Genomic DNA, 26,447 nt, shown 5'->3' on the forward strand with positions numbered 1-26,447 from the left:
CCATTCAATGAGTTCTCTCTTGGAGTCAGGAAAGGTATACTCATTTTCTTAGTGGGTATTTTCACAAGAGACATTAATTGGTTGTATCTCTTAATTGGTATACCTTACATAGGAAAGATAATATTTTGTTTAGAGCATCATCAGAAGATTGCATGCATTAATTTTGAAGTATAGGATTTGTATGGCTTGAGAGACATTCTACCTTTTGGTAGAAGTATGTATTATAAATGAAATTGAACAACAAGTCAGAAGTCTTTAATTCTAGATTCAACTAGCCATTGTCTGCATCTCACTTTGGAGAAGTTAATTTACTTCTTTGAACTTACTCCCATTTCCTTCTACAGTCGATCCTTGAACAACGCATGATCCTCCTGTGCAATCGGTAATCCACATACAACATTTTTTTTAAGAATTTATTTATTTGAGAGAGAGAGAGCACATGAGCAGGGGGAGGGGGAAAAGGACAAGCAGAGTCCACACTGAGCAGAGGCCCAACATGGGACTCAATCCCAGGACCCAGAGATCATGACCTGAGCCAAAGTCAGACACTTAACTGATTGAGCTACCCAGGTGCCCCCCATTTATAACTTTTGACTCTCCTCAAATGTATTTACTAATAATCCTCTGTTGATGAGAAGCCTTACTGGTTGATTAAAATATAGTTATATATTCTGTATGTTATATACTATATTTTTACACTAAAGTAAGCTAGAGAAAAGAAAATGTTATTAAGAAAATCATAAGGAAGAAAAAATACATTTCCAGTACTACACTACACTGTATGGGAAAAAAATCACATATAAGTAGACCCATGCAGTTCAAACCTATGTTGTTCAAGAGTCAACTGTATTTAAGATTAATGTAATAGTACATGCTCTGCTTACGTTACATAGCTGTCATAATTTAGGAAAAGGTCAGGTTTTATAAAAGGAAAAAAATAGAAGTTTAAGAACATTAGCTATAGAAACAGTTAAGATAGAAGCCATCAAGCTCTTAAATAAGTAAACTTGGGATTGACCCATGGATATGTTAGGTTTTTTTTATGTGTGTGTTTTCTTTCAAGAAGACCAGAAAGAAGATTGAAAAGAAATAAAAATGTAAAGGGAAGACATAAGGGGAGGGAAGTTCTATTTGTATGAAACAATACATAAATTATTATGTTTAAGGAAGAAAGTCTAATTGAGATTATGTGGAATGTGCTATTTTCCTGAAAGGAAGGGATGAATTAGAAGGGTTGACTAGCAAGGCATTGGACTCTACATTCCAGATTCCAAGTATCTCAGGTGTTCTGGACAGTGTCTTTGACATCATAAGAACTAGTGTTAGTGCTTAGGAGAAAAAAATACTCAGACCATGTGTTGTTGAGCTTGGTGAAATGCCTGCCTAAAAATTTTCTTTGAGGGGTTGAAAGGGATCCTGTGTTTCTATTGTGGTATTCCTGAATTTTAGGTGAGGTAGGGGTAATTTTTTGTAACTTGTTTTGTTGGTTCCTTTGGGTTAGGGTTCACTGTTAATAGTGTTTAATATGGTACTATTTGCTTCTTTTGTAGTATACTTTAGGATTTAACCTTGTTTTTCCCAGTAGGTTGCAGTAAATTAGAAGTGATTATAAGCATTATTGAGAATTTTAGCTTGGTCAATCTTTACAAAGCATATCTAAAATTCTATTTAAATTTTTACTATTTAAAAAAAAAACATCTGTTATTTGATGGTAGGGTTTTATTGTTTCTGTGTACACTTAATTATGAAATCTAAACAAGACACTATTCTTAATTCTTTGCTGAACTCAGAATCAGTAGTGTACTTTATTTCTCTTTGTTTTTTAGATTCTTTTAAATATTCCCATTTCGTGGCATTAGCTACTTTCATCGCTACTAATGTATGTGTTGTTGGACAGCACACATAAGCTTTGGGGGAGACATTAACTTACCTCTCAACTCCTTCCTTTGCTTTATGCCTTATTATCACTTTCCAAAAGTTTGTAGCAAAATCAGACTGAAGATGACAGTGCTTTGTGTTTTTGGATCATTTGTTACAAAGGACAACTCTACTGTTGCGTTTTGTACTTTCAGCACTTGCATTTTATTTTTTATGCCTTGCCTTCCTTAAGCACAAAAAAGAAACATATTTTTGGATTTCCCATGGTGTCAGTGTCACAATTATCTAAATAATTTAGTCCTTCCTGTTAATGTGTCCCTATATTTGAGGAGGGACTATGTAATTCTTGATTTATTCATTTTTCATTCTACTCCTCTAATTCTGCCTAAGGTTTTAGATTCTGGTTTTATTAATTTTTATTTATCCTTGGTTTTTGTCCTTCAAAATTATGTCCTTAGCATCAAGAAGTACTTCTATTAAACTTTACCTCTTAGAGCTTATGTGATCTTTAAGGAAACTTATTAACATGTGTGGACTTGATTAAAGTGAATATTGTCATGTTTTTATTAATTTTTATTTATCCTTGGTTTTTGTCCTTCAAAATTATGTACTTAGCATCAAGAGGTACTTCTATTAAACTTTACCTCTTAGAGCTTATGTGATCTTTAAGGAAACTTATTAAATGTGTTGGACTTGATTAAAGTGAATATTGCCATGGTTATACTTAAAAAATGAACAGAGACACGTAGTAAACATCAGAAATAAAATAATCTTCAACTACCATTGCTCTGTTGCTCTTTAGGGCACTGACTTGAATTTTAGGGGACCTCTGCTTGATATCAGAAAGACTGTGTGATAAGGGAAATGAAGGCTTCCGCCTTTTTCATTAGCCATAAGGAAGGAGTGGGGGTACTCTTAAAAGAGAACCTGCTAAGCCTATATGGACCAAAGTATGTATTGCTAGTGTAAGTGAGCAAGCAGGCATAAGTTTTATGGAACAAGGCCTAGTAGGAATATAACTTAACAGAAACCTGTTGTCAGAATTCTGGTTAAACCAGCTTTTTAAAGGTTAATGGAGTAAAAACACTCCACACTGTCTGCCACTGAATACAGATATAAAATCTAAACAGAATGCACAGAAAAGCTATTTGAAGGTTTTGAAAAAGTAAATGGTAGACAAATTGGGGAAGATGAGAATTCAAAATATCACTAAATCAGCAGTGTGGTTGCCATCCCTCTTTCACCTCCCCACCCCTATTCTTCTTGCTGCTTACTATCACAGACATACAGTCTGTGAGATACAGTCACAGAAATGGATGGCAAAGCAGAGTAACTAAAGCCCCAGCTTTTTGGTCCATGGACAAGAACAGGAGCCTAGGGAATCAGAAATTACTGGGAATATTGTGGAATAAGAAGAGCTCAGGATAGGAACCCTATATTATTATTTAAATTTCTAGGCCTACTCTTTAGCTACACGTTTGTCATATGTGAATCTGATTTTAATCAATATACATAAAAACTTTAAGAATGGAACTAACAGAGGCCCCTAGGTGGCCTAGTTGGTTAAGCGACTGCCACTGGCTCAGGTCATGATCCTAGGGTCCTAGAATCGAGCCCCACACTGGGCTTCCCTGCTCAGCAGAGAGTCTGCTTCTCTCTGCCCTTCCTCCTGCTCATGCTCTCTCTCTCTCTTCCTCTTTCTCAAATAAATGAAATCTTTATTAAAAAAAAAAAAAAGAAAGAAAAGAAAAGAATGGAACTATCAGAATACTGAGGTCCCAGACTGAACACTCACTGAATGATACCTATTTGGAACAGATCCAAAAGGCACAACAAAGGCTTTGAAGACTGAACTGATGTTGAAGCTTAAGTCCACAGAAGACATATTGCAACTTGTGGCCTAAATCTAACTGGCCTATTTTACATGCTGAAATAAATATCATACTCTCAAGGATTTAAAGAAGACCCAGAGTCTTTATAATATTTAAATATTCAGGTATTGTTCAAAATTACTTGGCTTGAAGAACCAGGAATAAAGTTCTAAAATGAAAATTTTAGAACTAAAGATGATAGTAATCGAAATAAAACATGAGTTGGATCGGCTAGATAGCATAAAAGAGATGAAAGAGGAAAGAGTCAATGAACTAGAAGATGGACAAATAGAATTTATCTAATCTGAACAACAAAGGGGAAAATGGATCAAAAACAAAAAGCAGAAAAACAGAGCCTCAGAGACCTGTGGGACAATGACCAAAGGTCATTAATGTTGTTGAAGTCTCAGAAAGAGTAAGATGCTAAAAATATGTTTGAAAAAATAAATAGCTAACAAACCCCCAAATTTAGAAAAAGACAGGAACCTAAAGATCCTAGAAACTCAGTGAACTCTCAAATAGGGTAATCAGAGAGAAACTAAGGTCCAGTCACATCTAGTCTTAGAAAACTAAAAACATAGAAAAAATTCCTGAAACTAGCTAGAGAAATGTACACTTTTCCAATAAGGGAACAGCAATTCAAATGATTGTAGATTTCTTATCAGAAACCATGGAGACCAAAAAGAAAGTGGCAACAGATTTTTAAAGCACAGTAAGAAAAGAACTGCCGACCAACCTAGAATGCTATATCCTGTGAAAATACCCTGCAGGAATTAAGGTGAAATAAAGACATCGTCAGATGAAGCAACAAGAATAGAATCTGTTAAAAAAAAAAAAAAAAGAATCTGTTGCCAGCAGAGGAAGTTGAACTTCTTCAGAATGAAATGAAATGATACCAAAGGGAACCTTCAAACATCAGGAATGAAGAAAGAGCAACAGAAATGTATAATAGACTAGTTTTCTGCTTTTAAGCTTTTTAAAATATTGAAAGCAAAAATTATAACATTGTCAGGGATTTTCAATGTGGGTGTCATATATATAAAGCAACCTGGAGAGTAAAAGGATATAAATTTTCTGTATTCCACTTGAAGTGGTAAAATATTTATTCTGAATAGACTGAGAATTTAAGTAAGTTTTGTAATCTCTAGAACCACCACTAAAATAAAATTTTAAACTATCTAAATACAAAACTATTTTGTATACAGTACAAAAAAATAATAAATTTAAAACATTAAATATGTTCGAATAACCCAAAAGAGGTAGAAAAGGGAAACATGAAAAACAGGGAACAAACAGAAAACAAATAATAAAATGATGGACCTAAGTCGAAACCTGGCTAAGTTATATGAAGTGTAAATGTTCTAAATATACCAATTAAATGATAGAGATTATCAGAATGGATTTAAAGACTACAACTAAACTATCTACAAGAAACTCATTTCAAATGTAATGATGTAGATAGGTTAAAGTAAAAGGAGAAAAAAATGTTTATTTAAAAAAGAAAGATCTCAAATCAATAATCTAAGCTTTTACCTTAAGCTGGTCAAAGAAGAGCAATATAGACCCAAAGCAAACAGAAGAAGAGAAATAATAAATAAAAGCAAAAATAAATGACTTCAGCTAACAGAAGGAAAAAAATAGAGATAATTAGTAAAAAACAAAAGCTGGGTCTTTGGTCCACAAAATTGATAAATCTCTAGTAAGACTGACAAAGAAAAAAAAAGTGTTAAATCACAATATCAGGAGAAAGAAATGGAAAATCACTATAGACTCTACAGGTGTCAAAAGAATGAGGGGGAATACAAATGAACACCTCTATTCAAGTAGTTTGACAACTTTGATGAAATAACCAGTTTCTTGAAAAACTCAAGCTATGAAAATTTAGCCAAGCAAAGTAGCTAACCACAGTAGTTCTGTAATTATTAAATAAATTGAATTTATAGTTAAAACTTTTAAATAAAGAAATCTCTACTACAGATGATTTTACTTAGTAAATTCTCCTGAACATTTACAGAATAACACCACGTCTACACAATTTCTTCCAGTTCATCTTATGAAACCAGCGTTACCCTAAAAACAAACCAGAAAAACATACAAAGTAAGAAAACTACATTTCAGTATCCTTCATGAACATAGATGTAAACATGTTCAACAAAATATTAGCAAATCAAATCTAGTAATATTTAAAAATAATATATCATGACCAAGTGGACCAAATTAATATTTTTATATTAATATATAAAAAATATATCTTGACCCAAAAATGCAAAACTGGATTAATATTCAAAACTCAGTAAATATAATCAACCTATTAACAGTCTAAGAAAGATCATATCAATTGATGCAGAAAAACATTAGATAGATTTCACTGTGTATTAATAAGAATAACTCAAGAATCAAGGAATAGAAGGAACTTCCTCAATCTGATAATGGACAGCTATTAAAACCCTACTATTAATATTATTCTTTTTTTAATATTTATTTATGAGAGACACAGAGGGTCAGAGGGAGAAGCAGGCTCCAGGCAGGGAGCCCGATGTGGGACTTGATCCCAGGTCTCCAGGATCACGCCCTGGGCTGAAGGCAGCGCCAAACTGCCAAGCCACCTACCTGGGCTGCCCTAATATTATTCTTAATGGTGAAATGACCAGATGCTTTCTTCCAAAGATTAGGAAAAAAGACAAAGATGTCTAATTTCATCACCATTACTCAGTGTTATATTGCCTGTACAATAAAGCAAGAAAAAGAAGACATACAGAGATTAAAGAGAGAGAAATAAAACAGTGTGGGGTTTTTTGTTCTCTTAACTGTGTCTTTTATAGTGCAAATGTTTCTAATTTGTATGAAGTCTAATTTATCAGTTTGTTTTTTCAACAGACCTGTTTTGGGTGCCATGTCTTAACTCTTTGCTAGGCCCTAAGTCACAAAGATTTTCTTTTACACTTTTTGATAGAAGCTCGTAGTTTACATCTTCAGTTAATTCTAGTATAAGGAGTAAGATTAAAGGTCAAATTTACTTTTTCACATGTAATGTCCAATTGCTCCAACTTTTTTTGAAAACACTATGCTTTGTAAAGCATTCTCAACTGAGAATATGGTCAAAAATCAACCATATTTATGTGGGTATGTTTCTTAATTCTTCATTCTGCCTCATTATTCTATGTGTCTTTTCCTTTTTTAGTACCACATTATTCTGATTACTGTAGTACTCTATAAGTTCTTTAAATCACATGGTGTAATTCTTTCAGTTTTTTCCCTTTTTTTTTCAAAATTGACTTAGCAAAAAAAAAAAATTGACTTAGCTTTTCCAGTTCCTTTGCTTTTCCTTTTTTTCTTAAAGATTTTATTTATTTATTCATGAGAGACACACAGAAAGAGGCAGAGACACAGGCAGAGGGAGAAGCAAGCTCCCCTCAGGAAGCCTGATGCAGGACTTGATCCCAGGACCCCAGGATCACACCCTGAAGCAAAGGCAGACACTCAACCACTGAGCCACCCAGTCGCCCCTAGTTCCTTTGCTGTTTCATATAAATTTTACTTTATTTTATTTTATTTGTTTATTTTTTTAAGGAGGCTCTACACCTAGTGTGGAGCCCAACATGGGGCTTGAACCCTGAGATCAAGACCTGAGCTGAGATGAAGAGTTGGATGCTTAACCAACTGAGCCAGCCAGATGCCTCTCCATATAAATTTTAGAATTAACTTATCCATATTTGCAAGAAAGACTTTATTGGAATTTTGTTAAATCTATAAAATTTTTGAGAAAAGTAAGATGTTTACTATGTTGAGTCTTGCAGTCCAGGAACACAGTGTGTCTTTCCATTGTCTATATTTTATTTCTCTCATCTGCTTTTTATGATCTTATCGAATACAAATACCCATATGTTTTATTTATTTTTTTAAAATTTTTTTTAAAATTTTTATTTATTTATAATAGTCACAGAGAGAGAGAGAGAGGCAGAGACACAGGCAGAGGGAGAAGCAGGCTCCACGCACCGGGAGCCCGACGTGGGATTCGATCCCGGGTCTCCAGGATTGCGCCCTGGGCCAAAGGCAGGCGCCAAACCGCTGCGCCACCCAGGGATCCCCCAAATACCCATATGTTTTAGATTTTATACCTAAGTTTCCAGTTGTACCTTAGTGGTATTTAGAAATGATAATTGTGTGTTCACCTTGCATCTTGCAACCTTGCTAATAAATTCATTTATTATTCCTAGGAGGACTTTTATTTTTGTTTTTATAGCTGACTTGAGGTTTTCTGTTTAGATGATCATGTCACTTTCAATCCTATTTCTACCCGCAAGCCTCTAACTCAGTGCCTGTTTTTACTGAACTCGGCTTACATATCATCTTTCCCCACTTGTGTATGCCAAATCTGCATTAATGCCCAGAATGTTCCTCTGTTCTGGTTAAAAATGCCTAGTTTTTCTCTATTGTGCTGGCCAAGATACATTGTTTTTGAGAAAGTTTGTTGTATATAGGGCAGACCAAAACTATGGTCAGTTTCAATTTTTGTTAGAGTTTTGCAAAATTTTAAAACATTGTGAGATTTCAGAAAACCAAAGTATAATTTGCAGAGTGGGAGAAAGAAAGTGGGAGAAAGAAAGTGTTTGACTACATACATATGTATGGAAATTTGATGACAGAGGCAATTTAAAAACTTTTTATTTGTCGTGACTATCTAGAAGACACCATTTTTCTCCAGAGAAAGATTTTAAAATATAACTCACTGTTTGATTTGTGCTGTAGGGTAGGTTAACTAAAATTGTATTTTGTAATATAGAAGTTCCAGATTGTGACAGAATCAGATTCTAACACTATGTATTTTATTTAAAAGGCCAGCACCAACAAAAGATAGTTTCTGACCCCTGAAAATAGCTTTCTAGCAATTTATATATAAGTAAACCTGCAATTTAGAAGATGGAATTTTGCCCTGTAATTTGTGAAGCAAATGAAGAATTGTTCTCCTTTTTTTTTTCAGTTGTGTTTTCTTCTTTACTAAAGACTCAGTTACCTATGCTTTGTTTTTTATCTTTCCTCTAATATTATAAAATAATCTGAATGATCTTTACTTTGTATTTCATCCAATTTTCATCCTGCTTCTTCTTTAATATGTTCAAAATTTGGTCAGTGCTCTCTTTAAAAGAATATTCTGTGTGTGTGTGTGTGTGTGTGTGTGTGTGTGTGTGTCTAGTTCCTCAACAGATTACTTTCAGTTGGTTATCTTGGAGCCTGATCTTGTTTGAATATTTGTTTAGCAACCAGTGCCAGGTTCTTTCTTCCTTTGCCTCCACAGTCATAAGATTTTGATGGTAATTGAACATTCTTCCTCTTCTGAAGAAGCTTAAGGACCCATGAAGTAATATTTTATTTTGACTTGGTTATTATTTTTTTTCATGAATACCCATTTGACACTCACCTGCCTTCATGAAATGATGCTCCTTCATGCATTTATTTTCTAGTTTTAATGTCTTATTTATCTGCCTTTTGATAGGGCATTTTTCATGAGTATATAGTTTAGTACACACATACTAAATAATACCTTGTAGGCTTGGATATTCTGAGTTAATTATGATAAAAACTGTACAGCAAAATAATACTTTCAGTTTTTTTGTTTTCAGTTGAAAACCTGAATAGAACAAATGCTGACCCTCTCCTTTTTTTTTAATTTCAAGTTTTTATTTAAATTCAAGTTAACATATATGGTAAATTTGGTGTAATACTCAGTGCTCATCAAAACAAGGGCCCTCCTTAACACCCATCACCCATTTAGCCCATTCCCCCACCTATCTTCCCTTCATCAACCCTCAGTTTGTTCTCTAGGTAAGAGTCTCTTATGGTTTGCTTCCCCCCTCCCTTCTTTTTTCTTCCTCTTATCTGTTTTGTTTCTTAAATTCCACATGAGTGAAATCATGTGGTATTCATCTTTCTCTAACATATTTCACTTAGCATAATACATTCTAGCTCCATCCATGTCATTGCAAATGGCAAGATTTCATTCTTTTTTATGGCTAAGTAATATTTCTTGTTACACACCTATACACACACCCCATATCCTCTTTATTCATTCAGCAGTTGATGGACATTTGGATTCTTTCCATAGTTTAGCTGTTGTTGATAATGCCCCTTTGAATCTGTTTTTAGCCATTCTGACAAGTGTGAGGTAGTATTGCATCATGGTTTTGATTTGTATTTCCCTGATGATGAGTTATGTTGAGCATCTTTTTGTGTCTATCAGCCATCTCTCTGTCTTCCTTGGAAAAATGTCTGTTCACATCTTCTGTCCTTTTTTAACTGAATTACTTGTTTTTTTGGGTGTTGAGTTTGATAAGTTCTTTATAGATTTTGGATACTAAACTTTTATTACATATGTCATTGCAAATATCTTCTCCCATTCCATCAGTTGCCTTTTAGTTTTATTGTTTCCTTCACTGTGTAGAAGCTTTTTATCTTGATGAAGTCTCTATGGTTCATATTTACTTTTGTTTCCCTTGCCTCCAAAACATGTCTAGTAAGAAGTTGCTACAGCCAAAGTCAAAAAGGTTGTTGCTGCCTGTGTTCTCCTCTGGGATTTTGATGGCTTCCTGTCTCACATTTAGGTCTTTCATCCATTTTGAATTTATTTTTATGTATGGTGTAAGAAAGTGGTCCCAGTTCATTCTTCTGCATGTCACTGTCCAATTTTCCCAACACCATTTGTTGAAGAGACCATCTTTTTTCCACTGGATACTCTTTCCTGCTTTGTTGAAGACCATATAGTTGTGGGTCCATTTCTGGATTTTCTGTTCCTTTCCATTGATCTATGTCAGTTTTTGTGCCAGTAACATAATGTCTTGATCACTATAGCTTTGTAATATACCTTGACGTCTGGAATTGTGATGCTTCTGATTTTGCTTTCTTTTTCAAGATTGCTTTGTCTATTGGGGGTCCTTTGTGGTTTCATGCAAACTTTGTATGGTTTGTTCCTTCTAGCTCTGTGAAAAATGCTGATGTTTTCTTAAGCTCTTAAAGCATGTCTTCCTTAGTAAAAGAAAGAGGGGGAGATGAATACATGTATAATTTTAATTTTCATATTCTATTATAGTAATTAATATATACTTTTCAATGTGGTTGTGAGCATTAGTTTTTAAGGAAGTAGTTTGTAAATCATACAGCATTGAACTGTTTCCTATGAAACACAAAAACTGTCTTTATTTTCAAGTAATTTTTCTTTTAATCTGAAAAGATTGATTGTAGTTTGGCCAATTTCTCTCCAATTTACTGTGCAATATATTTTTTAGGCATTTCTCACCTGTGATTAACAATAAATTAAGCTCTAGATGCCTTTCTTTTCTTGTTTTTCTTCTATTCTATACTTCTTCCTTATTAAATTCTGCCTCTTCTGTTTATAGATTCAGGACTAAAGAGTTTGTTGGAGTAAAGAGATCAGGAAATGATATGCTTTTGGCTATTAGGGAAATCTTTTATACTGTAACTTATTTGATGAAGAACATAGAAGTAGGATTAGTGATCAATTTTTTCTCCCTTCTGAGCATGCCTGTGCGTAACCATACTTTTTTTTTTTCCATCTTCTAGTTACAACAGTTGGAGCTTGCGCAGATACAGCATAGAGATGCTAACCTCACAGCTCTTGCAGCCATTGGACCAAGAAAGAAGAGACCACTAGAATCTGGGTCTGGAAGTGAGGTATTAAAGTCATGTTTGTTATTTTATTTTTCATGCCAAGATAGCAAGTCAGAAGGATGCAAAGGTATATAGATAGTTTACCCTCTCTACCATGCTTGTGTGCCAAATGCTTGTTAAAATTCTCCTTTTCCTGTTTTGTAAAATCTTCATTTTCCTTGGTTTTTAGGATATATATCACCTTGAACTACTCCTTCCTGCTGATTACCTATTTTACACCTCTTCCTGTCCTCCATCTCTAGTCATGCTAAGTCTCATTATCTCAATATTTTATTTCTGTACATTCTTTCCAGGGGTCTTCCTGCTGTGTATCTAAATATCACTCATCTCTTAAGCTCAAATTTACCCTCTTTATTTATTTCATGAACCCCAACTGTTCATTTCCTCATTGACTTCTTGTCTCAGTACATAATGTGTTTGCATGGCAAATTATTCACTGTTCCTTATATGATGCATATTTTTTCTTTGTAAGACTTTAAATTTTTTGAACAAGACTGTAATTCTATCCATTGGTATTCCTCCACAGAATCAGGCACTTATATACTCAATAAAAATCATTAATTGTTTGATTAGCACCAAGGAAGGATCTTACATCTCTAGAGCAATATTTGATGTAATGGTAGATTTACAGATCTATCATCAGGATGAGAGAGAGGTATGGTAAGAGCCCTAAGATAGGGTCAACAATAAGAGTCAAGGCTCATCTGTAAAATTGCGGTGTAAAATTTAAATGTGCTTTGAGACAAATTCCTCTCTAGCATTGACCCTGAACACTGACAGTTCCTGAATGAATGATAATCATCCCAATAGAAGGATTTAAAAAATCAGTTGTTTTTCATTATAAATGTAGTGAATGCGATGTGTTCGCATCCCCCCCCCAAAACCACAGTGTAAAAACATTTGAAAAATAAATGCTTCCTCCATAGACTTCTAGTCCCCCCATCTCTTGCTCAAGCAGATGTCTCCATTATTAAGATTTTAACATAGCCTTCCAGAAATTTGTTATGAATATGGACATGTATCTCATAGGTGTTCACAAATCCATGTTTGATTTTGTTTTTACTTAACTGGGACCAAACTATAGTTATTGGTTTGGGTTTTTTTTTTTTTTTTTTTTTTTTTTTTTACATTAAAATTGTTTTGTACCTGCTACAAACAGCTACAAACATGTTACTTTTGAAACCTTTGCCCACCCATGCCTGGAACAGAGTTTTCCAAAACTTGGGCCATTTGTGGCTTCATTCCCCTCCCTGGGCAGCTGTTCTTCCTGTAACTCAGTCCCCTGTTCTCCAGTCACTGTGGGGCCTGCAAATTGTAGCAAATGGTGTTGGCATTTAGGCTCTGTGACAATCAGGTCCCTGGTGACCTGGAAAGCAGCAATGAAGGAACTTAGCTGAATCTTCTCATTGGTGCCAACAGAAAGTCTGTACTCTATGTCTGCCACTTTGGTCAATAACTGAAGATGGAAAATCAACTCTGTCCACAAACAAGTGTATTTTTGTTAGAATATCATGTAGTGCCAACCCATTCAGCATTTTAAACTCTGCAATATTTCTGTAAGCTGTAGTGAAGTCCTTTTTTTTTTTTTAAATTTTATTTATCCATCTGACAGAGGGAGAGGGCAAGCAGGGGGAGGGGCAGTCGGAGAGGAATAAGCAGACTCCACACCAATCGTGGAGCCCAATATCAGGCTCAGTCCCAGAACCCTGAGATCATGACGTGAGGCAAAACCAAGAGCCGGACACTTAACTAAGCTACCCAGGTGCCCAATAATTTTAAGTGGGTTTTTTTTTTTTCCTTTATGTTTCAATCTGAGAAAGGTCATAGATTAGAGATCGGGGGAAATGTATTCTTGGTATTCAAATAGATATAAAATCAGTTTATATCTACTGGAGTTAAAATGCAAAATTACTGATTTTTAAATTTCAAAACAGATGTGTGTGTCCTGACTTGTATATAAATATATTGAATAGTATGTTTGCTTGGTGTTTCTTTAGTTTTGAGAATTTGGGTATGTATACTTTCCCCTGTATTTCTTGGACTCTAAGCTTCGATAGTTGTCAGATTTTACTATATTATATAACAGCCAGTACTTTAAGTAATACTAACCTAAACTAAAAATACCCTTTTTTTTTAAATACCCATTTTAACGAGCTGCTGACGTTTTAGTATGATCTGTATTTTGAAATAAGTTAGACTACTTTTTTGTTGATTTTTGTGTTTTAACTTTAAAGGCAATTTTCTTTAAAAAATGTTAAACTGGAGAGAAGCCTATTTTATGTTCTTTTGATGTTTAAGTTTATTGCTCATTTATTTGCCCTTCCAATAACTTAAATTGCATGAATCGGGACTGTTTAATACCCTTTTTTTTTATTCATTTGTTTTACTCCCTCACAAATAACACAAAAATGACATATGATACATTTTTATTTTTAATATTCTATTACCTTGGAAACCGAGGCTTTACATTCTGTCTGCTAGATTTACCTGTTAGATTTAAATTTCTTAGAAAAAGCATATAATCCCAGAGAGGAGTGAGGTAGAGTCTGTCTGGTTCTTTGAAGAGTAATTCCTTAGTTCAGATGCAGTTTCTTGTCTACACTAAAAGTTCAGAAAAGTTTGTTGGTAATAAATCAAAAGTAATAATAAATTTAGAGAAATTAGTTTTAGACTTTTGTCCTTTGGTACTTTTTTCTGTTATGTAAAATCAAAATTGTCTCTTATCCTTAAAAAGATGTATTTGTGCAATTTATATACTAAACTGGCCTCTTATAGATTTGATATTCTCAGGAGTCTTGAACAAGTTGAATAGCGTCAGCTACTATCTGCTTCTGTTACCCTGGCAAAGAGCAACAAGTACCAAATATCACTTTGGGTCAAATATTTGTTGACATTAAAAAATAAACCTGGTGACATTAAAAACAGAGGAAAATAGTTAAAATTTACTACTTGGGAGTACTTGAATTTGTCCTTAATTTACTGCTATAGTTTGAAGTTTTTTTTATGTGGTGTGCTGTGTGTGTGTGTGTGTGTGTGTGTGTGTGTGTGTGTATGAAATTAGCTTTTAAATTAATAATAGGCTATATAGGGACACTTTGGTGTCTGAGTTGGTTAAGTGTCTACCTTAGCTCAGGTTCTGGGATTGAGCCCCACATCGAGCTCCCTTCTTAGTGGAGAGCAGACTTCTCCCTCTCCTATTACCTCTTCCCATGCTTGTGCACATGCATACACCCGTGTTCTCTCTCTGTAAAATAAATAAAATCGTTTTTAAAAAAAAGACTGTACAGATACTTACACAGTAAATTAGGACCCACTTTAAGATTTAGTGTTTGCATGTTTGTATTGTTTATGTGTATTGCTTAAGTGATGTGTTTGGGGTCCTTTGGAATATTAAAACATTAATAACTTTATTTCCTGTATTAATTTTAGATCCTTGAATTAGAAAAGATCTTTTTTCCTATTAGCAATATTTTTAGATAGTTCATGTAGCTTATCAATGATCCGACATTCATGACAATATTTCTCAATTTTTGTTGAATATAAAGATAGGTTTTATTTTGACTTTATAACATATATTAAAAAATCACATCATTATACATAAAAGCACTTTTGGAGCTATGAAAGTAAAAATTTTTGAACATCTGCATGCAGTTTTACTTACAGTGCTTTTTTTATAAACATAAATGAAGACTCCTGAGTATATTAATTATTCACTTGGCTTGAAATGGTGATATTTCTTTGTTTTTTAAATTTAATTTAAATTCAATTAACATATAGTATATTATTAGTTTCAGAAATAGAGTTCAGTGATTCATCAGTCTTCTGTAACACCCAGTGCTCATTACATCGCGTGCTCTCCTTAATGTCCATCACCCAGCTACCCTATGCTGATTTTTTTTTTTAATTAAGTGGTTATTGTACCACATCAGTTACATGGTGCTTCTAGTATTGATGTGTCTGGTATATATTACTTAAAATAGTGTTCATTTGCTAACCAGAATAAAAAAATTATCCAGTAGATAGTATATTCTCTTTCTGTCAAGAAGCAGGATAGAGCCCTACCCTGTAAAATTTTTAACTCTTGAAATAAGAGGAGAAAGGACTTTTATGAAACTTTGCTTAGCAACAAATTAGAAAATTTGAAATCAAAATTAAGGTTATTGACATGAAAGTACTTAATCTTTATGTTCTTGAGGAGCACAGGTAGTGCCATTCTTCATCTCTTTTCTTTTTTGCCAGGCTCCAGGGAAACCATAACTTTCTGAAGTGTGTATTGTTATCTTTTGTCACTGACTTAGTACAGATTTAAAAATACTTATCGTCATCTAACATTTTCTATAAATGTCACATAAATTCACTGGAATTTAGAGTATGTTATTACTGTAGATAAAGAAACAGCTCATATTTTGAGATCTTTTTTTAAAATGTTATTTAGTTCACACTTCTATAAACAAATCTGCTGCTTTTTCATAAATAACTTAAACATAAATCTAAATTACAGTTGAATCTTTTAAATTTTCCCGAGATTTAAAGGTTGACTCTTTGTCAGCTATGTTTAGGGACTTCTTGTGAAATATGTTGAATTGCACATTATGGGTTTATCTTTCCCTCTTCCCAAATTTCCCGTAAATGTTAGTAAAGGAGTGGAAAACATAAATACACAAGAATAAAGAAGAGAGGAGAAAACAGTAGTAAGAGTATTTAGTAGTATATGAGTTGAAATTGCCTACAGACTAGAGGCATTCTTTCTGAAAAAAGTAACTAACCAAGAAAAGAGGCTTTAAATATTAATATTAACTTTTAAATATGAACATATCAGTGAGAATAGCCACATGTAAGGAAACCTCTTACATAAAAGATTAAGAGGAGAATCTGGAAGAAAAGGCACAAAGCAGTGGGAAACTGGAAAAAAATTTAAAAAGCAGCAGAATGTGTTGCAACCATGAAACAAGAATAGAAAGCTGTTTTTAACAAGGACTGGAAAAAATGAAAAACCTCTTGGAAATTGAAAGTATGAAAGCAGAAATAAATGATAGAAGGGTTAGAAGTTAAAACTTAGGATCAATCCAAACAAGTATTTAAAAAAAGAAAAAAAGACATAGATGGTATGATGGATTTGTATTATGTCAAATTTACTAAGCTGGAGGTGCATGTCCCAGAATTCCTTTTCTTGCATACTGTGAGCAGTGAGGCATTTATTTTGATTTTGCAAGGTGGAAGTGAAACTGCAGCCATACTTATTTTCAGAAGGTTGCTGTGGACACTGGAAACTCTTGCAGTTCACAAATGTTATTGGCATGAGAGAGCCACAGGGCTCCTCAGCTTCCTCCATATCCTCTCTCTTGGCTTCTCCAAACCTTGGGCCAGGCCTAGCAACAGCTGAACATAAACTGACCAGGTTCATAATTACTTAGGGCCAAATCTCTGTTATAAAACCCATATTCTGTATCATTCTTGTGTTCTCTGTTCAAATGCTGATTGATACATCTGTATCATAAGTAGTTGTAAAGGAACAGTAATGTAATGATGGGTTCCTAAATTAGTTCTAGGTTTTCCAGAATGGGTTCATGAGTCTAATTAGGGTCAAAAGTATTTAATGGCCCTATTTTAAGTGTCAAAGGAGACATTGGTGATCCATGGCATACTGTAGCAAAATAGTTATTTTATCAGCTGTAGACTGTAATAATCAAGTGCCCATAGAAGGCTTTCAGAGACCAAGTATTTACTGCCACAGAACATTGTAACATGAAAATAAGAATAATAGTTCCCTTCAAAGTACACTGGGGAATTTAGGGAAAGAAAGGCTTTAGATTCTGAGCTCAGAGTCCACATAAGGGAGTAAAGCCTCTGTGATTGCTCTATAAGAAACCCTTATCTCTTGTAGCCAAGGGCAGAGATTTCTGAAAACTAAACCCAAAGTCTAATCCTGCAGGTGGCTGAGTTACAATACAAATTGAATTTCTAGTTTTGTGGTCTCTTGTGTTAAGGTTACATTGGGAAACAATGGAAAACTAAAAGTTGGGGTGGGAAATAATGGGTAGATTCCAGTGAAGCTGGGTACCTTGGACTCCCTAGGTCTGCCTAGCCACCTTTACCAGTCATGTCTCTGTCTGAGGGCGGTCAGTCTCCTGAGGAATCTGTAATGGCTTCCCCTAAGGTTGTAGCCTTTTATTCAAAGACTGCTGATCTCCTTGAGGACCTACTCTCACCATTTCTAATTGCTCTTATACCTCTGTAACCCCACTTCCAACAGCCCCAGAGCATGAGGGATGTACCTACTAGGTGTTACCCATGAGGAAGTGTGAATAATTTTGCCTGTTATTACCTGGGGAATGCTGTAAGAAGAATAGAGCAGAAGGCATATAAAATTGGATCAGGGTGACGGTATTGATAAGGGCTCATAAGCAAATATTCCAGATTGAAGGTACTAGGTCAGAGGGCTATGAATGGCTCTAACAGTTTGCTTCATTGATTGAAAACTAAACTAAAAAGTGGCCTAAACTACATAAAGTTGAAGATAGATGCTAGAACTTTATTTTTATACTGTAGAGGAACTTATCCAAATATTTAAGGAGATTAAAATGCTGGAGTGGGTTTTTCTTTTTTTAAAGATTTTGTTTATTTATTTGAGAAAGAAAAAGAGAGTACAAGCAAAGGGGAGGAGCAGAGGGAAAGGGAGGACAGACTGCCTGCTGAGCAGGGAGCCCAACCTGGGGCTCCATCCTAAGACCCCGGGATCATGACCTGAGGTGAAAGCAGATGCTTAATGTACTGAGCCTCCCAGGCACCCTGAATGGATTTTTCATTTAAAAACAGGGGATCCCTGGGTGGCTCAGCGGTTTGGCGCCTGCCTTTGGCCCAGGGCGTGATCCTGGAGTCCCGGGATCGAGTCCCGCATTGGGCTCCCGGCGTGGAGCCTGCTTCTCCCTCCTCCTGTGTCTCTGCCTCTTTCTCTTTCTCTCTCTCTCTCTATGTCTATCATAAATAAATAAATAAATCTTTAAAAAAAATAAAAATAAGAAAAATAAATAAAAACAACAACGGGATCCCTGGGTAGCTCAGCGGTTGAGTGTCTGCTTTCGGCTCAGGGTGTGATCATGGAGTCCTGGGGGATCGAGTCGCACATCAGGCTTCCTGCATGGAGCCTGCTTCTCCCTCTGCTGGTGTCTCTGCCTCTCTCTGTGTCTCTCATGAATAAATAAAATCTTTAAAACAACAACAAAAACAACCACACACGTCCCCTGGGTTGGTCTAGGGAATACTCCTTTTCTCAGGACTCTAAGAAATACATTCATGAGGAGAGCCACAACAGCCTTCAAGATCTATGTTGGCTGTTTGTTTTTTTTTTTAAACCATTAATGAAAGGACAATGTGCCATCAAATTAGGATCCTTGAATTCATCAGAAGTAATGGAATCCCAGGTGAGAGAGACAAGTACTGGCACTTAATTGCAGGAAACAAAGGAAGAAGGTGTGGTTACTGTAATGGTCAGTGAAACCAAAGCAGTAATCAGAGAAGTCTGAGTTGCAGAGATTTTTGACATGGGATAGTTGGTCATAGTTTCCATACAACTAAATAGATGGGAAAGCTTGTGAATTATTCATTGATTTCCATAAACAGAAGAGCTCTAGACGCTGGGGAACAAAAGTATGACTTGGATGATCTTAATAAAGAGTTTATAGCTCCTCAGCCCATCCCTAGACTTAAGCCACACAGATCCAAGAACCTTTAAATGAAGGGAAAGCCAGGTCCTGGTGTACAGCCAAAATTTATGCTGTTGATCGTCTTCTAGGCTTCCCCCAAAGACCTGTGACTATTTATTAAAGTAATGGACATTGGAGAATGATAAACAATTGGGCTTTGGAGGGGTTGCTGAATATTGGGTCAGAATGTTATGAATTCTAGAATACCCAAACACCACTGTTTTCTATCAGTCAGTGGAGTTTTGGCTTAGGGCCACCTAACAGTGAGCCCAATGTGGTTGTTTCCATATTCTTGGAATGCATAATTAGAATTCAACAGAGATCCCACTTTAGTTTACTGACTTGTGGAAGTGAGGGAAAGTCTTTTGAAAGCTACTAGAGTTTTATCTACCTACCAAGATAGTACACTATTACCTAGAGGGATTACAGAACTACCATTAAGAATTTGAAAGATGCAGAAGTGTTAATTACAATCACATCCCTATTCAACTCATCTATTTGGCATTGAAGAAGACAAATGGGTCTTGAAGAATGATGGTGAGTTATTATAAACTTAATCAGGTGGTGGCTTCAACTGCATTTGTGCCAGGCAGGGTTTTGTTGCTGAAACAAGTCCATGCAACCCCTAGCAGTTTGTGTGCAAATATTGATCTGGCATATGCTTTTTTTCCTATATATTTATTAGTAAAACCCATCAGAATTTGTTTGCTTTCAACCGGTGGGGTCAGTAATATATCTCCACTAACTTATCTCAGAACTCTCTTGAGCTTTCTGTCATAAGCTAGTCTGCAAGGACCTGGAAAACCTCTCCCACAGGACATTATGCTGATCCATCATATTGATACCATGCCGATTTGCTCTGGTGAGCTGGATGTAACAATTCCTATTGACATTTTGGTAAGGTGCATATATGCCAGAGGATGAGGAAAATTCCCACAAAAATTCAGGTGCCTGTTACCTCGGTGAACTTTCTAGGAGTCCAATGGTTTGGATTATGTTGGGGTACCTCTTCCAAGGTAACAAAAACAAAAACCTCTGCTATATCTAGTTGACTTCTCTCATCACAAAGAAAGGGGCACATTTGGATTTTAAAGGGAACATCTACCTCATTTGACCTGAAATGGAGACTGTCCCCCTTCCACAAACCTTTCTCTACTCATAAGCTCCAAAGCCTACCTCTTTTACCTAGTGCCTGGAATCTATTCTGTCTGCTTTCTCTATTTTATATTCAGTGGGTTCTTTTCTGTCAATGCCTCTAGGGTCCCTTTATTGTCCCTGTCACTTATACCTTTTGATTCCTCAGATTGGTGATTTCATTAAAAAGTGCCTCTATAAAGTAAATTTTCATATTTAAAATTTTTGTTTTCATCAAGATAGAAAATATAGAGAAGGAAATTAAGCTATCCACATCCTATCACATTTTTACAAAATTCACAGTATAGAAATATTGGTAGCTTACTTTTTTACTTAATGATATCATATATACCTCTTATCCATGTCATTAAATGTTTTTCTACAAATTTCATTGGCATACTATAATTTATCCATTTCTCATTGGAGATGTTTTAATTTCTAATATAATGCTGTATGAGCCTATTTATAATTAAATCTTTGACCATGGGTTTTGTTTTTTTTTTCTTCCAGAAATAGAGCTGCAAGGTCAAATGAGTGTTTATTAAAGTTCCTTTTAAGTATTTACTGCCAATTGCTGTCCACCAAAATTGAACTAGTTTATATTTCCAACCAGCAATATATGAAAGTGTATGTTTATTAGTATCTCAATCAGTACTGGATATTGTTATTTTAAAACCTTTTTTTTTTAAAAAAAAGATTTTATTTGTTTGAGAGAGAGAGAGGAGCAAGGGAGGGACACAGGGAGAGAAGCCGACTACCCACTGCGCAGGGAACCCAGCATGGAACTTGATCCCAATACTCCAGGATCACAACCTGAGCAGGAGGCAGATGCTTAACCAACTGAGACACCCAGGAGCCCCTGTTATTTTAAAACCTCAATGCCATTTGTTATGTATTAGTTTTTGGTTAATCTTCTTTCTATTCTCTATTCAGAAGAGATGGCATTTGTATTCACTTATTCATTTATTTAGTCACCCAACTATGCTAGGTACAGTGGTGAGAATAGAACTAGGTCTCAGCTTGCTTGAAATTTATAATCTAAAAAAGTTACAGTTTTCTTTATGGCAGCTATGCTGGCTACATACACACTACTATGACCTAGTCTGCCTTACAACTGAGCGTGATTAGGAAAGAACTTGGAGTTTGTGATACGGGACACCAATGATGAACCTTATTAGCAGGGTGGGCCTTTTTTTTAGCAGTTAACCATGGATACTTGTGGTTAAACTGGAAATTAGAATAATATATATAAAATTACAAGTTATCTGTGAAGAGTTTCAGTGAACCTTTAAGATTCCCATGTCTTTTCCTCAGATATTGTTAAATTCCTCTGCATCATTAAGTATTTTGGTCACCATTCGTCCCAGGGCAAATAATGTTTTAAATGTAATATTTGAGGCTTTCTAAGTATTTTCTTTCCCTTCCAAGCACTTTAATTATAGTTAGCATAATAATTGGCTTATGCTAAGAGAGATTATTTTTTTAACTTATCAAACTGTAAGATGATTCCTGTAAATTGTCAGGCTCCTAAGAAACAGTTTTTAAAAGTGTGCCTATATGCATACTGCTTCTGTAATTTACACTAGTATTACCCTCCTTAGATTTCTTGTAGTAGTCTCACATCACCAGTTATACTGTTATGCTTATTCCCTACTGTGCTAGTAGCTTTCTGTTTCAGCCTTGTATGAAGCTATTTGGTTCCAACTTTAGTGACTGTGCAAAGCAAGAATTGCCTGTGTATTGTAGGGCTGCCTATAATAAATATCAGGCCTTAGAGGGTTTTCCAAAGTGATAGATGATTGCTAATTAACAACAAACTAATGTTTATGGGAAAAGTGGTTGGTAATTCCTTTGCTAAGCATATCTTTCCATAGTTTAAATGACAGTTAATTTCTCTGTGAAATTCTCCCAAAGTAGATGCTCAAATTGTCAATAAATGTTACCAGTGAAAACCCAGGTTTTCTTGAAAAGTAATACATCTGCCTTAGGTATTATAACAGTACTTTCTGATAACATTTAGAGTATATTGTTGAGTTCCTGTTTATGTATTTTTCCCAAGAATTCCATAGAGTATTGAAAACAGTAAGTATAAGTTGCTTTCAGAATGTTTATTTGAACTTGTTTGTTTTGCCTACCAGATTGTGCCAATCTTTCAGATATAATTCATATACCATAAAATTTTAAAGTATACAGTTCGGTAGTTTTTAGTATATTCCCATGACTATGCAGCTGTCTCCATTTAACCCCAAAACATTTTCATCATTCCAAAAAGAAACTCCATAACCATTAGCAGTCACTCCCTCCCAGCCCTTTGCAACCACAAATCTGCTTTCTGGTCGTAAGAATTTGCCTATTCTGGACATTCAGTAAATGGAATTATATAATATGTGGCCTTTTATGTCTAGCCTCTTGACTTCACATGATGTTTTCAAGATCCATCCATGTTGTAGCATGTATCAGTACTTCATTCCTGCTTATGGCTGAATAATACTCCATTATCCATAAGTTGTATGGATACACCATATTTTGTTTATCCATTTATCAGCTGATTGTTTCTGTACTTGGCTATTATAAACAATGCTGTTATGAACATTCATATTCAAATTTTATTTCTTTTGTATGTATTCCTAGGAGTGGAATTGCTGGGTCATGTAATAACTGTTTGATTTTTTTTTTTTTTAACATTTTATTTGAGAGAGAGAGAGTGAGAGCATGAGGGGCACAGGGAAGAGGGACAGAGAGAGGAGGAGAAGCAGACTCACTACTGAGCACAGAGCCCCATGTGGGGCTTAATCCCAGGACCCTGGGATTATAACCTGAGCCAAAGGCAGGCTTAACCAACTGAGCCACCCAGGTGCCCTATGTTGACTTTTTGAAAAACTGTCAAACTGCCTAACATAGCACTTGTACCATTTTACATTCCTACTTGCAATGCATAAAGGTTCCCATTTATCCACATAATGGTCAGCAGTTGTTACTACCTGTTTTTTGGTTTTATTTTGTTGTTTTTTTAATAGTCATTCCAGTGGGTGTGAAGTGGATCTCATTATGATTTTGTTTTGTAATTCTCTGATGACTAATATGTTGGATATCTTTTCATTTCCCTGTTTGGTCATTTGTATGTTTACTTTGTAGAAATGAAGTCCAGTCAATCTATCTTTTTCTTTCCTTGCTTTTGCTTTAGGTGTCCTATCCAAGAAATCATTGCCTAATTCAGTGTTACAGGATTTGTAACTAAGAATGTTACAGTTTTAGCTCATACATTTACATCTTTGATCCTTTCAAGAGTTCATTTTTGTATGTGTCGTGTGAGATGGGTTCAAATTCATTCTTTTGGTGTAGATATCCAGTTGTCCTGGCACAATATTTTGTAAAGACCATCCTTTCCCATTGAATGGTCTTAACACCCTTGTTGAAAATAAATTAATCATAAATGTATGGGTTTATATCTGGACTTTTTTGTCTATTGATGTATATATCTTTTCTATCCTTTTTTTTTTTTTTAATCTTTTCTATCCTTATACAAACACCACAGTGTCTTGACTACTATAGCTTTGCAGGAAGTTTTGAAGTCAGAAAGTGATTTTTTTCCAACTTGACTTTCTTGTTTTCAAGATGCTTTGGCTATTCTGGGTCATTTAAGTTTACATTTGTATCTTAGGATCATTTTGTCAATATCTGCAAAAAAGGTAACTGGAATTCTGATACAGATTACATTGGATTTATAGATAAATTTGAATAGTACTTCTATGGGGGAAAGTAAGAAAGAGAATGAGAATCTCAAGCAGGCTTCATGTCCAGTGCAGAGCCCATTGCAGGGCTTGATCTCACAACCCTGAGATCATGACCTGAGCTGAAATCAAGAGTCGGCCACTTAACTGAGATAGAAGTAACCATGTTCCTTTGGGGGAAGTCTTGAGGAGGGAATAACTTTTAAAACTTCAGATGAACTTTCCACTTGTTTTTGAGATCAAGGTGTAATTTATTTACAATAAGATATGCTGGTTTTGGGGTGCCTGGGTGGCTAAGTCGATTGAGAGTCTGCTTTTGGCTCGGGTCATGATTCCAGGATGCTGAAATTGAGCCCTGATTTGGCCTCTCTGCTCTCCCTTTGCCCCCCCCCCCCTGCTTATGCTCGCTTGTGCTCTCTCAAATAAATAAAATCTTAAAAAGAAAAAAAAATACTAGTTTTAATTATAACCACGATCCCAAATCAAAATACAAAACATTTCTGTGATCCCAGAAAGTTCTGTCATGCCTTTTTTAGTGATGACCACCTCCTTCCAACCTTTACTCCACAGTTACTGTGATCTAATTTCCGTTACCGTAGCTTAGTCATGCCTGTTTTAGAACTTTGTGTAATTGGGAATCATGTGGTAATATACTTTTTTTGTTTTTAAATTTTCACTCTGCATATATGTTTTTGAGATTTTTCACATTGCACATGTCAGTACATTCCTTTTTAGTGCTGAGTAGTATTCTATTGTAATAAACGCTCCATAATTTATTCATTTATTGGACATGGGCTCTTTCTAATTTTTGACAAGTATAAATAAAGCTGCTATGAACTTCCCTGTAAAAGTCATTTTGTGGACATATATTTTCATTTCTCTTGGATAAATGCTGTTAAATCATAAGACAGACTGGTAGCAGTAGGAGTCCCCTGCAACTTCACAGCGGTGCCTGCCTATGCGCACTACATGGGTTATCCCCATATGCCCAGCGTGGATCCTCACGGGCCATCGCTGGGGGTCTGGGGTTCACCCTATAGCCCCTCTCGAGAAGACTGGAATGTGTACCCTGGGCCATCCGGTACAGTGGGCACGGTGCCCATGAACGACATGATCTTGAACCCTTCCGCTTTGGGCTCTCAGGAATACAGCAACTTGGGCCCTGCGGGCGGGGGGAAGCACCAGTGGAAGCCTGCCAGCCCCAGCCAGCGGGTTGCTGTTCCCCATAGACACCGAAGCTGCAGATGCCAGTTCTCCCAACAGAAGCTGCCAGAGCTCCATGCATGGATGTGAAAGACCGTGCAGGTGACCGGGAAAACCAGGACAAAAGAAAAGTATCGTGTGGTTTACACCAATGATCAAAGATTGGAGCTAGAGAAGGAATTCCACTGCAACAGATACATCACTTATCGGAGAAAATCAGAACTGGCAGTCAACCTGGGCCTTTCTGAAAGGTGAAAATCTGGTTTCAGAATTGCAGAGCCAAGGAGAAAAAGATGATCAAAAAGAAAATCTCCCAGTTTGAGAACAGTGGAAACTCAGTACAAAGTGATTCTGGCTCCATCAGCCCTGGGGAATTACCTAACACTTTTTTCACCACCTCATCTGCTGTTCATAGATTTCAGCCTATTGAGATACAGCTGGTCATAGTCTCTGAATGAAAGAAAGGCAAAGAGAAATGGAAAACCCCCTATCCCTTAGCATTGTCTTCTTGGTCTCTAAGATATCAGCAGGGGAGTAAGGACAGGATGTAATTTCTCCTAAGGCAGTACTCAGAACAAATGGATGTGGAATGGTTGAAGAGGTCACTTACTGTTAGAAACCATCCTCAGAAAACTCTTATCATATGCTTTGTTATATGGCGGTCACTTAGGAACTTGATGGTAAACTATACAATTGAAAGCTCCAATCACAGGCCTTTGCAACTCTATTCACAATTTTGGAAACTTACTTATGAACCAATTATAAAAAACAGTTCAGACAGAAGGCACATTTGTGTATACGTACTTGTGTTATTTGAGGCTGGGTGTATTCTTTTATGCTATCTGGAGGGGAAGAGTTAAGCAGAAATTTATCCAGCTGTAGCTACCTTTGCAAGTGATTAATTCAAAAGCTAACGGCATTTTCATAACAAGACAAATGTTTAAAAATCAGTAGGAGATGATTCTGAATCCATTACCACTGATTAATAAAAATAATAAATAGAAAAAAATCATAGACAGCTATATGGTTAATTTTATAACGAATTTTAAACCGTTTTTCAAATGGTTGTGCCATTTCACACTCCCTTTAGCAGTGTACTTTTATTTTCATGATAGTATATTCTGGAAGGACAGAACGTTTTAACTTTGAAGTATAACTTACCATTTTCTTTTATAGTTACTGCTTTCTATATCCTAAAAAAAAAAAATACCCATAATTTTGAAGAATTTTTTTGCTAGAAGCTT

The 26,447-nt window shown here is 35.5% G+C and overlaps 1 protein-coding gene and 1 pseudogene across 1 annotated transcript in view; both read left to right on the forward strand.

The window, feature by feature from the left end:
• TAF4B (TATA-box binding protein associated factor 4b) overlaps positions 1–26,447 on the forward strand; it is a 124,525-nt gene that overhangs the window by 84,931 nt on the left and 13,147 nt on the right. The window contains exon 14 of the mRNA XM_026006505.2: positions 11,325–11,435. Coding sequence (XP_025862290.2) covers positions 11,325–11,435 — 111 coding nt within the window. The remainder of the gene's footprint in view (positions 1–11,324; positions 11,436–26,447) is intronic.
• Positions 19,982–25,661, forward strand: LOC112925650 (homeobox protein CDX-4 pseudogene; annotated as a pseudogene).

This window comes from Vulpes vulpes, chromosome 13 (genome assembly GCF_048418805.1).
Source record: "Vulpes vulpes isolate BD-2025 chromosome 13, VulVul3, whole genome shotgun sequence".
Classification (NCBI taxonomy): Eukaryota; Metazoa; Chordata; class Mammalia; order Carnivora; family Canidae; genus Vulpes; species Vulpes vulpes.